Source organism: Chlamydotis macqueenii, chromosome 1, assembly GCF_036417535.1.
Source record: "Chlamydotis macqueenii isolate bChlMac1 chromosome 1, bChlMac1.mat, whole genome shotgun sequence".
Classification (NCBI taxonomy): domain Eukaryota; kingdom Metazoa; phylum Chordata; class Aves; order Otidiformes; family Otididae; genus Chlamydotis; species Chlamydotis macqueenii.
The window spans coordinates 96,711,856-96,724,729 of record NC_141556.1 but is presented as its reverse complement, the minus strand read 5'-3'; the positions used below and the strand labels follow the sequence as shown (position 1 = coordinate 96,724,729).

General features: G+C 43.0%; 1 protein-coding gene across 13 annotated transcripts in view; it reads right to left on the bottom strand.

The window, feature by feature from the left end:
- The window catches only part of BBX (BBX high mobility group box domain containing), a 150,911-nt gene that overhangs the window by 64,164 nt on the left and 73,873 nt on the right, over positions 1-12,874 (bottom strand). For all 13 annotated transcript variants that reach the window (XM_086762500.1, XM_086762484.1, XM_086762567.1 and 10 more), the window contains one exon: positions 1,213-1,383. In XM_086762500.1, the coding sequence (XP_086618626.1) occupies positions 1,213-1,374 (162 nt within the window). In that variant the 5' untranslated portion in view covers positions 1,375-1,383. The remainder of the gene's footprint in view (positions 1-1,212; positions 1,384-12,874) is intronic.

The following is a 12,874-nucleotide window of genomic DNA, read 5'->3' as shown; positions in this document are numbered from 1 at the left end:
GTGGGATGAGGTGAGCAGAGCTACTTGGACCTCAATCATTGCGTTGGCAACTACAAAGTGCATAGGAAGGAAAATGCATAGGGTAACAGTCGTTTGTTCATCTCCTACCACTCATTATTCAGCCTGTGAGCTGTGCTGCAGTGTAGCGACTGCAGAGCTGCCCCGTCAGAGCCAGAGGGCAAATCTCAACAGAATACACTGCCAAAATATGCTCTCTCGGCTCACAGCCCAGCCTGTCATTCCTGCAAGGGACGCACCACAGAAGACTAGTTCTGACTGAATGAAACTTACTACTGTATGAGACAGAAAACCATCTCCTACCCAACTGCAACACAGCTGTTTTATGCCACACTGTGGCAAGTGACACTGTCAGAACACCACGCTTCTCCTTGTTGCTCCTTATCCTTCTCAAGGTCACTCTTCCTTATCAGTATGTGGCTCAAGGCAGTCTCCCCAGCACTGACCTCTCCCTTCCTGCCTTAGCAAAGCATCAAGGAAGTGCAGAGATGAACACTGTCACATGATGGAAACATCATATCTCCAAAACCCATCACGTCTCATTCCCACTTCTTATTACAGAGGATGAGTCTAAACGTACCTCTGTGAGGTGCCACATTGTGGAATCCTTACAAAAAAAGGGTAAGGCCAGCATCACTGAACAATATCAAAATACCAAGCATCAGACCAGATAGAGATTATCCCACCTGTGCTCTCAATATTCTGGAGAATAAGTTGAATTTCACATGCAAAGACAGTAAAAATTGTTGACAGCTTTTTCTCTTGTAATCTTTGTATTTTTTTAATATTAAAAAAAAACCCAAAGAAAAGTATTAGCTTGATATCTCCTCCAAGCCACTAGAAGCAGCTCTTAAGCACAGGCTAACTTTGCATCTGAAATGAACAATTAAGAAAAAAACCTGTGTCAAAAACCCACCTTGAGCAATAAAGACATGTAACATGTTATCAAAACAACTTTGTTAAAACTCTTACAGTCTAACTCTAAAAACCAGAGTTTTGTCTGAGATTTTAAAAGCGTGGTAAACAACTCACTTTTTGTGTTATTTGCTATTTACCCATCAAGCATCACTTATTGTAATGGGCCGTGTTTTTTCACAAAAGAGAACAGCAAGAAGCAAACAAAACAAGAACACTGCTAGGGAGAATCTGACCCACCATTGACCTTCTATGGTCAAAGCGTCCAATGAAGTCTACCTTATAAATATCTTCGTCTTCCTCTTCTTCCTCTTCCTCTTCAGAGAAGTCAAGGAGTTTCTTGGCAAGCAGGGGATGCCACTGAAGACACTTTCTTTTTGGTCGCTTCCCAGTTCCTTCTCCTTCTGTCGAATGATCCTTATTTCTACTACTGCCTTTCATTACTGTGACCTGTCATGCAAAAATAGTTGTGAGTTCACAACAAACCCTTAAGCACAAGTGACCATCATATAGATACTTAAATCAGTGACAAATACACGGGGCACTAATGCAAGACTCTCAGAAGTTATTTGGCAAGGTAACAGATAGACATTTATTCCAATTATCAACAACAGCATGGAGTATCTTTTCCAGTCTTAATACTTCCACCTAATGCCCAGATTAACTAGCAATATGTAATTTAAGAGCACAAAACAAGGACACGAGCTAGCCTAGCTCTCAAATGTGCTCCTGTCTGAATGACAGCAGAAAAACCCTCACACTTCATTGGTCAAGTGAGTGAGAGACTCCACAGCTCTTCCATACCTGCATCCACCATAGTTTTTCATATTTTGCCACTGAAAATGTCAGGATATCTCTCTTTTTAGCAGCGGAACATATCACCAGCCACTCATCTGTTAATCATGCACTCACATATAGTAATGTTGATGCAGAACCCCATGACACTATGAGCTAGGATTTCCCAAGTGCCATTAAAAGATGCAATAGGGAAATCTGACTCTCTGCCTAAAGAGAACTGAATTTTAATACACGGATTTGAAGCAAACAACCAGAAGTAGTTACCCTGACACTTCCAAATTACTCATCAACAAGAGCCTCCACACAGCAAACAAATCAAACCATCTGCTGAACTGAGTGCATGAAGAAGCTAAATACTACTTACACAACTATCTTGTGTCTCTCCTCATCTAAAAAATACCTCAGAACTACCTCTCAGTAAAAATACATGCTTAACACATGCTAACTACCAATTTAAGTGATGGCTTAAAGATCTGCTACTCGAGTAAATGGCAAATAAATATATAAACAAATAAAACCAGCACATCACATCCAAGTACTGAAGCCCACAGGAAGCAAGCGCTGCTGGCACATGGTCTGGTCCCCTGTAGCGTTCTGTTTACACTGTGTAATGTCAGTGGACAATCTTGGCAGAGGCACGGCTGGCTTTCCAAGAAAACAATGCAAACATCAAACCAAACTGAAACCGGAGAGTGGTTAGCAAGCCAGATCTTTATAAAGCCAACAAAAATTGATGAAGTCTCAGGGACTTCTCACCAGCGGGATAAAGAAGCTGGGCTAAGTCCTGGCCCTGCAGGTGAAGCCAGTAGAAGCTCTGTTGTTGACACTCAGGAGAACAGCATGAGAAGAGTTTGAGCCTTCTAACTGCAAGGCCACATCACATTTTAGGATCCTGCTTTCTGGAAGATGCCTGCTAGAGCACTAATATTTCATCCTACAGTGGCAGAAGGGAAAGCTGTGACACCTACACTGACACCAGCTGCCCAAGCCCTGGTGCCACCGTCAGGGTGAATGCCTCATCAGAACCGTCTCACGTCTCACACAGCGGCACTCAGCAGCTCCGGCCCGTACAGCTCCAGCCACACTCCTACATATTCCACCCACTCTGCCATCGCTAGTTCTGCTGTTGGCTAACCTCTTCCACGTGTTTCTTGTCGGTTATCTCACTGGCACTTTGGCAATACGCCCTTGTTTGCACCAGAAATGTGCGTAAGCAGCTGTTTCCCCCACAGACTCCAACAGCACAGAAGGCTGAAGGACCTTCAGACACTGCTTGCTGGAGGCAACAACTGAACCCTGAAGCAAGCAGGTTCAGGAATTTTAACCTATACTTTAAAATGGCATTTTTCCAGATGTGTATTAGATTTTGCTAGTTCCTCCCCACTCATCAGCAGTACCTGGCCCCGTCAGTTAAGGATGCCCTGTAACTTCCTAGCAGTTTGCGATTAAGCTCCTCACTTTGCTGTCCCCATCACACCACTTCCACCTGGAGCACATTTCAACTTCGATTTCACAGCACCCGCTCCTCTGTTCATTTTCTGTAACCAACTCTTGTCTTTTCAGCAAGTATTATATGGCACATAATCATGCATAATTTAACCTAAAATCTTTGTCCATGACTTGCAAAGTGGATCCAAATACACAGAAACAAACAACTTTGGATTTAAAATATCGCTGAAGTGTGGAAAACCAAGCCACAATCCAGTATCATGAAATGCAAGTTTGACATTCTTTCTACCCCACTGTGATCTCTGCCGTGTATCACACCGCACCATGGCCCCCACCTGCCTCTCTTCCTAAAGTGCCAAACCACCATTTGCTTTTGTTTGGGCTATTTTCGAACACAAATCGACAAAGCAGCGAAGTTACTGTTTGAGCAGGAACTTCAGCTCCTGTGGGCAGCAGAGATTCATTAAGTTTCAGAGTTTGTTAAACAATAGAGATCTGCCTATTACCGTAGTCAAAAAAATACGTGGCCTATGTCTGAGCAGGATAAATGCGTTACAAGTAGGACGAGGAGTCAGCTACTCCAGCCAATACCACTGATTGACTTAGGCGAGATAATCATACGGTTTCTGACTACAGCCAGTCCTAAGTAAGATGAGTATTACTAGTAGCCTTCTACCTCGTTAGTGTTAAACTAAATTAATGTTTGAAGAGTGCTCCACAATCCTCCTTTACAAAACCTAGCTGAAGTCTCACTGCTGTTTCAACAGCAGCATCACCTTCAGCTGGCACCTCTCTGCCTGCTGCCCTGCAAAAGATGAGAAAGAGAAAACTTCACAGGACTTCAGTGATCCCACAGTGTATTTTACATGTTCTCCATCATCTCTGAGGCCCTGACTATGCTCTACGCCGAGCTCAGCAAGGCAGCACAGACCCTAGCCACCTTGCAAATCCCAAAAGGGCTCTCAGTAAGTTATGTCTCTTTACTACTGCCCAGCTCACACACAATTTTTGCTTTCCTTGCATGAAGGCTACATATTGAACGCCCAGTTACCCTTAAAATAAATTAACCAAGGCTCACTGCACATTAGTGCTGAAATAGAAACCTATGCTCAGCTCCAGGAATTCAACTGATGTTCATTAGGTTGTTTTCTTAAATTGTGAACCATTTTACTCTAGTCCTCACCCCGAAGTAGCAGTTGTACTATAAAGAGGCTTTTTAGCAGGATGAGTCGTTACCCTATCAGTTGAACAAGCACTTAGGAGACCCAAGACAGAGTGAGTCAGATCCTGGCTGTTACACAGGCACCACTTCCTACAGAAAAGACACGCAGTGGCTCTTTGCTTTCACTTCGGAGAGAATCTCTGCCATGGTCAACAACAAAAATCCTCCTGATTTAACTCCACTGATGGAAGGACTGAGGCCACTGACTGACTTCAAACATTACTTTTACAGCATGGCCTGGAAGCTCCTGCCTCATAAGTATGTCAAGTTATATATTCTACTCTATATATTCTGTCCTCTCTTATTTCCTATAAAAATTGATAATATGAACAGATAAACTATTTCAGCCCCTATTTTTTAACACTCTGTGTTTCCAAATCCTTTTCCCTCATTTTTGCTTATTCAAGTTCTAAGTTTTGATGTACCTTTCAGAGACATTTTGGCATTCACTTTTTGCTGGTGTCTCTCTCAGTTAAATGTAGGATTGCCATAATGAAAAATGTTTTCTTTCTCTATTACATCGCATGGGACTTTTCCTCTTAAAAAATGGATGCTGACATAGTGTTTTGTTTTCCTTTGCATTGCTTCATCTTTCATCATATTACTACCCCAACACTTCACGGGCATTTCTGTTATAATTGTTGATATATTCACATACAATTACATATAATTATGAGAGAAGCTGTCCCATAAAAAGTCTAGTCAAATGCAAAACACAGCTAACATGGACACTTTTAAATAATTTTTTCTGTATGGAAGATTTTGGCAAGACATAGCGTAACTTCTTAGACAAGACATTCCATGGTCAAGTGAATGCACAAATGACTAAAAGAGAGAGCAAGTTTTACTGGCATTATTTACTTGTCGAATGGCAAAACATCAATGGAATCTATTTAGTGGACTCTTCAGATTCTGTTTATTTATCTGATTTTTTTTCCCCTCAACACATCATCAATAGCATGTTGGTTACTTGTTTTGTGTGGGAGACAGAAAGCTGGCAGACAGAAGCAAGCAAAAATACCAGCTCCTTCTTTCCCTCTCAGGGATCCCTGAGTGCTGGCAAGCACCCCTACCAGCAAGCTTTTGAAAAGAGAGCTGGACTCAGACCCTACAAGAACTGAGGGATGTTTTTACGTTTGGCAATTAAATAGTTCCATAGAAAGTCACAGAACAAGTCATGGGCAGTCTTTGAAGGATCTGGGCCTTAAGAGTATAGAAGATACACAGCACTCAATCTGCAAAGTTTACAACAACTGGAATTTATGAACTGTTTCACAAAAAAAAAAAAATTATTCTACAATATCAGTAAAAACATCATGTATTTTTAAGGCAGATGTAATGGCTTTTAGAAGTTAGCAGGAGGAAAAAAAAAATAAAACCAGCTAACAAGTTTTTACAAGGTATTTCTCAGCTTAAGGATGACAAAAAAGTGACAGACACTAGGGAGAAAGTAGGAATATTCCAACAAGACAAGACAAAAGTATGGGCAGCTTTGCTTAAAATAAGCCACATATGCTTTATAACATCACTGGAGGATACCTGTCAAGGCTGACATTCCTGATCCACTGACAGCAAGAGATACCTTCAGGGTGATGTTCTACACCTACCTTTAGTGCAGATATAGATCATATGTTACAGAGATACTAGTCCAGTAAAAAAATTTAGCTTTTTTTTTTTTTTTTTTGTGTGTGTGTCCTGGCTGTACTGGAAACATTCGAAGAATCACAGTTTTTTTGGATGTCTCATAAATATGCATACCTAATAGGGCTTCAGAGATAAAAAAAAAAAAAAATTAGGATTCCTTAAAGAAAGAGCTGGATGAGGGGGAATGGGGAGCGGGGGAGAAGAATGATTGTTTAGCTTTTTGACATATCTTTCTATTTCAATTACACAACTGTATGCAAGAATTCATTTTTTAAGTGTTCATCAACAACAAGTGTTTAATTGCCTTCATTAAGTTCCATTTTCCGCCTGTCTTCCTCTGTTATTTACAAAACCTGATATAGACAGGTGGCCAACTTCTGCAGTCCTAATTTTGGGACTATCTCACCCCATGGTTGATCTGTCACCAAGAATGCTGCTACTGCTTGTGCTCAACAAGCTGCACTCACCAGACATTCCCCGAACTATGTCCACAAACACCAATATCATTAAAAATGTCTTTAAAAGTAACCAAGCACTGTAAGGCACATGTCGTAATATAAGCTAGAAGGAAATCCAAGACCTGCAAAAGCAGAATGCCAGAGACGTGAATTGTTACTACAGTGTAGTTGGAAAGTTCTCCATGGAAGAATGTCTGAACTTCAGCAACACTTGTTTCCATGAGGACTGTGGAAATTAATTTCTGTTTTCCCGTTACCTTAAGATCACATTCCCTGGAGTCCAGCAGGGCCCTCAGCTGACTCCACGCTGATTACTGGTACAAAATTTCAAGTGGATTTTCCACACTTTTTGCTCCGTTTTACACTAAATTCTCTACTACTTCATAAAAACAAACGTCAAAGAGAGAAAAAGAGGACCAAACTATGACACTACTGGCTTGGTGTTTTGAGGGCTACCAAGCCAGTGACCTGAGCTGTTTCAACAAAGAAGCAGAGACTTCGAAATGAGGCCACGTTCTCACAGCCTTAGGGGGCTGAAGAGATATTTGAATTTTCAAATAAAAGCAAAAGGCTTATTTTACTGGCAGTAAAATATACCTACATGAATACAAAAGGTTTTTTTTTTTTTTAAAAAGTAAACATTTTCACTCTGGAACCAGAATATTTCTATAATGAAGGACAAAAAGTACTTGACACTAATCACTGACCAGTCAATGAATATATTCTTTATTGTTTCACAGTGGAAAGCCATTAATGAGCTTTCTAACTTTCAAAGATGTGATGATTTAATGGAGGACATGCTGAGACTCAATGGAGTCCCATTTGCGGTGGGATAAACTGTCACTACACAAAACACTTAGCAACAAGTCTTAGTTAATTTTTAATAACATGCTCTTCCATCTTTATAAATGATTTTAAACTATTCCTTATTCTCTTAAACTGAGATCTGAGTTGCTTGCTTTCTTTGTTCTCTAGCACATAACATTAAACCCCAAGATCATCAAAAGAATGTCAACAGCACTTTTTTGAATTGTGGGTTTTTTTTTTTAATTCATCTTTCATGCCTACCAAAGAGGAATAAAAGCAACATATAGTAAAAGTCAATAGTTTTTAAACTGCAGCTCTGCTCTTCCTCTGCTCATGCACACATCTACAAGAAGTAAAATGTTCTTTGGGGTTTTTTAATGCAAATAAATCAACCAGGTTTTGTCTAGTAGGAAAAGCACTTTATGTTGAACAATGGTACTCACCATTAGCATCATACTAGGATGCTTCAATTAAAAAAAGAAAAAAAAAAGGGAGAAGGGGAGCAAAAATTTGTTACTAGTGTTCACTTGCCTTTTTATGTGCATATCATTTAGTTTTGCTTTTGGTTAATACTGTCACGGTTAATTCTTCAGAGCTATCGGTCGGAACAGTTGTAAGGACGTTTCAAGCGCTAGCTCTCTCCAAGTCTGCTTTTAAAATGGAAATGACACAGAAAGCACGTGTACAGGATGGCACACGAAAACCTCACACTGAACAAGAAAACCTCAAGCATTCAATAAATAGAAAAAAACTTGTCTATTCTGTGCAAGGAATACTCTGCACAGATGTGCTTGTGTCACCCTTTCAGGCAACTGTTTTAAAAGATACTAAATGAACATGAAACTTTCCATAAGACTTAAGCATAATATAAGAAATAAAGCTTGAAAAATCATGAGGAGATATTTAATCTACTGCAAAGTCCTTTAATGATGGTTGATTTTAAGTAACAATTTTTTTTCCAGCTATCTTTTTTGATCTTCATTTATAGAAGACAAGATGAAGCACTATAATAAAATAATATTTTACTTTGTAGGGAATTCTTCAGCCTTTAGGAATGTTCTCATTAAAATAAGTGAAAGACAGGCAAACCCCGCCTGCTACAAAATTGCCCTCAAAAGACACACTTAGACACTGGATCCTATTGCTACAACGCACAAGTAAACTGAGTAGGAAATGAAAAAGACAAAACTTAGCGTAGATCTCAACTACTGGGTTTTCTTTACGTCCCTGCCAGAGAACAAATACAGGTGACTGGAGTTTACTCAGTCAAGTGAGTATTTCAAGCTACACTCAGTCTTAAATTCAGTATGTAACCCAAACTTGGGAGTGCTACATCAGCTACTGGAAAACCAAGTTAAAGGGTCTGTCATGGCTGGGCTGCCAGCAAGCGCTTGTCAGAAGGGCAATCTACTTGTTACTACAACTTGGTAGTTGTAGTCTGGAAAATCCACTCAAAAAAAAAAAAAAAAAAAAGGTAAAAGAGAGCAATCAGTAAACAATAAAAAGACAGGGAAAGATGGGGGAAGAAAGGTGAAAAAAGGGCAAAGAAAATAAAAAGAATGAAGAAAAAGGACAAAGAAAAATAAAGGCAAAGTTCTATGAAAATTAGCAACATTTAGCTTGACAATGACAAAAGCCTTTTAAGGCTTTGAATACATAAAAGACATCAGCAAATAATCTATTTTTCACATCCATAATGCAGAGCACAAGCAGGTGGCCTCTGCTGACAGGAAGGAAAGTGGAGGCCAAGCCCTGGAGCACACTCCCACGCAGGCAGCAGCACAGGAGCTGCAGAAGGTAACTGTACGCTGGGGCTGGGGGGGTCCACCCAGCGCCCTGGGACCCAGCGGGGCTGCGGTGTGCAGGGCAGTGGCACTGCTGAACAAACTGCCCAAGCTGTCGTGAGTCATTCCCCTCACCCCACAAGCTAAACATAAAAAAAAAAAATCAATTTAATTATGAAAACTAAGTGATGCATGACATTTCAAACATGTAACTAAAACACAAAGTATTTTAAAATGTACTCAAAACACACAGAATGCAAGTAGGATGGTTGGATGGGAGTTTGGACCACCTTTAGAAAAATTACAACTCCCTCAGCTCTCAAGAATCTTTCCTTATTTTGGTCCCCATCCTGTCCCCCCCACCATTTTGATGCTTTTCCCCAGTCTGAATGCCAGCTAACAGCCACTTATGAAGTAAAACCAAATCAGCACATTTATCTTAAAACTTATCAGTGCTGGAAGGTACCAACCAGGTACCAGGCTTGTGGGAATCAGCTCCTGGACCTACAAAAAAACCAACCTTTACAAAGTGAGAAATGGTTTAGGAAATACTCAAGCTTTTATTTTCTGCTATGCTTTCTCCTAAGTAAAGCTAATCTCTGGGAAAAGTCAGGACTTCAATTTTTTTTTTTTTTTTTAAATAACAAACTGTTGAAACAGACTTGCAGAGGCTGGTCACAACAGGCTGGGCCGTATTTTGGACCAAGCTGTCAATGAAAATCTCGTGGATGAAATGACAAGCCACCAAACCCATCAGAAACATTTGCTCTGTCCGGGCCACGCAGCTTCTATTTGGCAGAAACACACCGCTTCCACATCAAAACACAAACACCCACACCGCTCGAAAACTAGGCGCATCCACAAACCCGACACCTGTTCAGTAGGGGGTGCGGGAAACACGCCTGCCCCAAGGGCACAGCAATTTGAGAGCGTGCTGACCCCCAGTGTCAACAGTGACCCGCACCGGGGCTGTGACAAAATGGCCGGTAACTGCACCATGGCCGGGGTACCCGTGCAGGATAAACGGGGGATGAAAAGGAGCTCCCGGGGTGCCGGATCCAGCAGCTGTGCCGTGGCCAGGCAGCCAGGGAGGCGCGGGGCTGGCAGGGCTGCGGGACGCAGCGAGGGGGGGCAGGAGGGTGGGCGCCCAGCGGCCGGGGCAGGTCCCACCGGCCAGCCAGGCACCGCACCGCACCGCACCCGCGGGCGCGGGGCCGGGCACGTTGGCTGTTTTAGGGCCGCTGTACTCAACCTGCCAGCTCTCCCAGCCCCATCAAACCACCAGAGGCTGTGGTTTGGGGAAGAAGGGAAAGGGCAGCGAGTACCTGCTGCGGGGGGGCGAGGAGAAGCCATGCCGGCCTCGGGAGGTGTCCTGGCCGGAGACCTTGGCCCGGAGGAAGAACCGAGGAGGTGCTGGAGGCTTTTTGGGAGCCGCTTTCCCCGGCAGCTGCGGGCTGGCGGGGAGGAGAAGGGACGCGGAGCAGTCGCCGAGCCCGGGAGCAGTCGGTGAAGGGGTTGGAGGGTGTTTGGTTCCAAACCGGCCCCGGGGGTTCTAAGCGCTGAACGGGCATCCCGGGGCGGGGAGGGGGGGGGGGGGTCGGGGGGGAGCTCGAGCCTACGGCTTGCCCTTTTGAAAGGAAACGTAAAAAAACCCCAAACAAACCACAAACAAACAAAACAAAACAAACAAACAAACAAAACCAAGCCACCCATGGGAATCAAAACACCTGCCAACCCACCCAAGCGATTTGGGGGGCAATCGCCCCTGCGAAGCAGCTCGCTGGTGCAGCTGGGGGGGGGGAAGACGCTTGCCGCCGCAGAAGAGTTCGCCTTGCAGAAATAGGTTTGGAGGTGTAAATAATCAACGTCTTTGTTCAAATGGATTCCTGTCTCCAAACGGGAGCCTCCACAGAGGGATGCAATTTGAACAGTTTGAAGTAACCAGCCATAGCCCTTTTGTATTAACTTTTTTTTTTTTTTTTAAGATTGCATAGCTTTCTTCCAGAGTCACTTGAAAAAAAGCAGTTGCCCCAAGACTCAGGCCTTAACCAAAACAGGCCTTTTTTTTCTGCCTTGAATTTAAGTGCCAGTAGGACATTTGCTATTGCAGGATTCATTTCAGCCTTCAGTAGCTGCAGAGGCAGAAACAATAAAACAAGAAACCCAGAGAGTCACAGGCCGCAGCTACACTTACTTCACCAAAACACTAATGAGACTCCAGTGACACACTCTGCTCCTCTAAATTTCTGGGTCATAAGCTGCAGGGGACAAACATCTGTTAGGGTGACAACAGCCACGTGCATCCCCTGGGCACTGGGGAGCGGCGCCAGGTCTCCCACGCACCTCAGTGAGGTGGGTGACCCAGAGGATGGATACGCTGGGATACCTGCACTACTAAACATGGCCCTGCTCCTAGGTGCAGGAGATGCTAACCACCCAGCCAAAAAACGCTTTCTCATCCTTTTTCTCCGAAGCAACATTTCTTTTAGCTCCTGCGTCTGCTGCTTCAAGAGGAGAGAGAACCAACAAAACTGGGAAGGTGAGCAAAAATAAATGCCTGAAATTCAAAACACAGAGGAGGCCGAGCCCAACCTACTTTGCAATGCTTCCTCCCAGAGAGACGGGGATAATGACAACAGGCACTACAAAAGCGCTCTGCTGACGCCAGAGCAATTTATCAATGGCGCACTTTTCCTCCAGGAACACAGAGGAGACTGAAATGCAATCACCTCTCAGACAGGAGACAAGTGCTCGTCTGCACAGCACCATAGACGGTAGCAAGAGCACAATCCAGAAAACACAGACTTCTAGCAAGTTAAAGCAGGGGAGAATTTTTGACAGAGAGAATAATTGCCTGACGGCAATGAAAACAAGGGTTCAGAACTGTGAGAGCATTCACACGCACACCCTGAAAAATTTGCTTTGCGCTCCTGTGTGATGGGGACTACCTCAGCCTGCACAAAGAGCAGCTTTTCTAGAAAAGCAGCTGTCATTCCTGTATTTTGCCGTTATTTTAATATCACATAAAATTCAAGTCTTTGTGATTTATTAACTCGGTCACTAGTGGTTCCCTCTAGGCTTCTGCAAGTCACTAAACAGTTAATCTCAGCATAAAGAGCTTTAGAGCCAGTGAGCTGACAGGTAAGGCTACAGGAAGTATTTAATGAATTTCAGTGCCTGGGTACTCCCATCAGCTCCTTCTCACCTGCAGTTCAGCAACAGCTTCCTCACTGAGGGGCCTATCCGGTAAGAACTCAACATCAAATTGAAATTTTATGTGAACAAGAGGGACGGCCAGGAGTTCTGCTCACAGCCTTCAGAGGATGAGACCTTCTGAATGGAAAAAAAATCAAAACTAAAAAAAAACCAACCAACCAAACAAAATCAATCTTTTTGACTTGCCACTCCCAAAGCTTCATTTTTATCTTTGATTAGTAGGCATACAAATTGCTGCAGGGTCCAGTCATGGCAGAAACACAGCCAAGTGCTTTTGCACAGCGCAGAGTAGCACAAAGAGGAGATGTTCCCGCAGCAGACATCGCAGGGTGAGCGCTGCTGAATGGGAAAATTGTTCGACTCTCCTTTTCACCTCTTGTTGATTGTGTCCTAGCGTCTTCTGCAAGACCGGGACAATGTGGCAGTGTCCATCGCTACTGTAATCCATTCTAAGGTTTACCATGTGCGTAACGAAGCTTTCATAATAAAATTCAGTCATAATTACTACCAGTGTCAGAGGAACCATATACAGCTGTGTGAGTATGAAAGAATTCGTCCCTTAA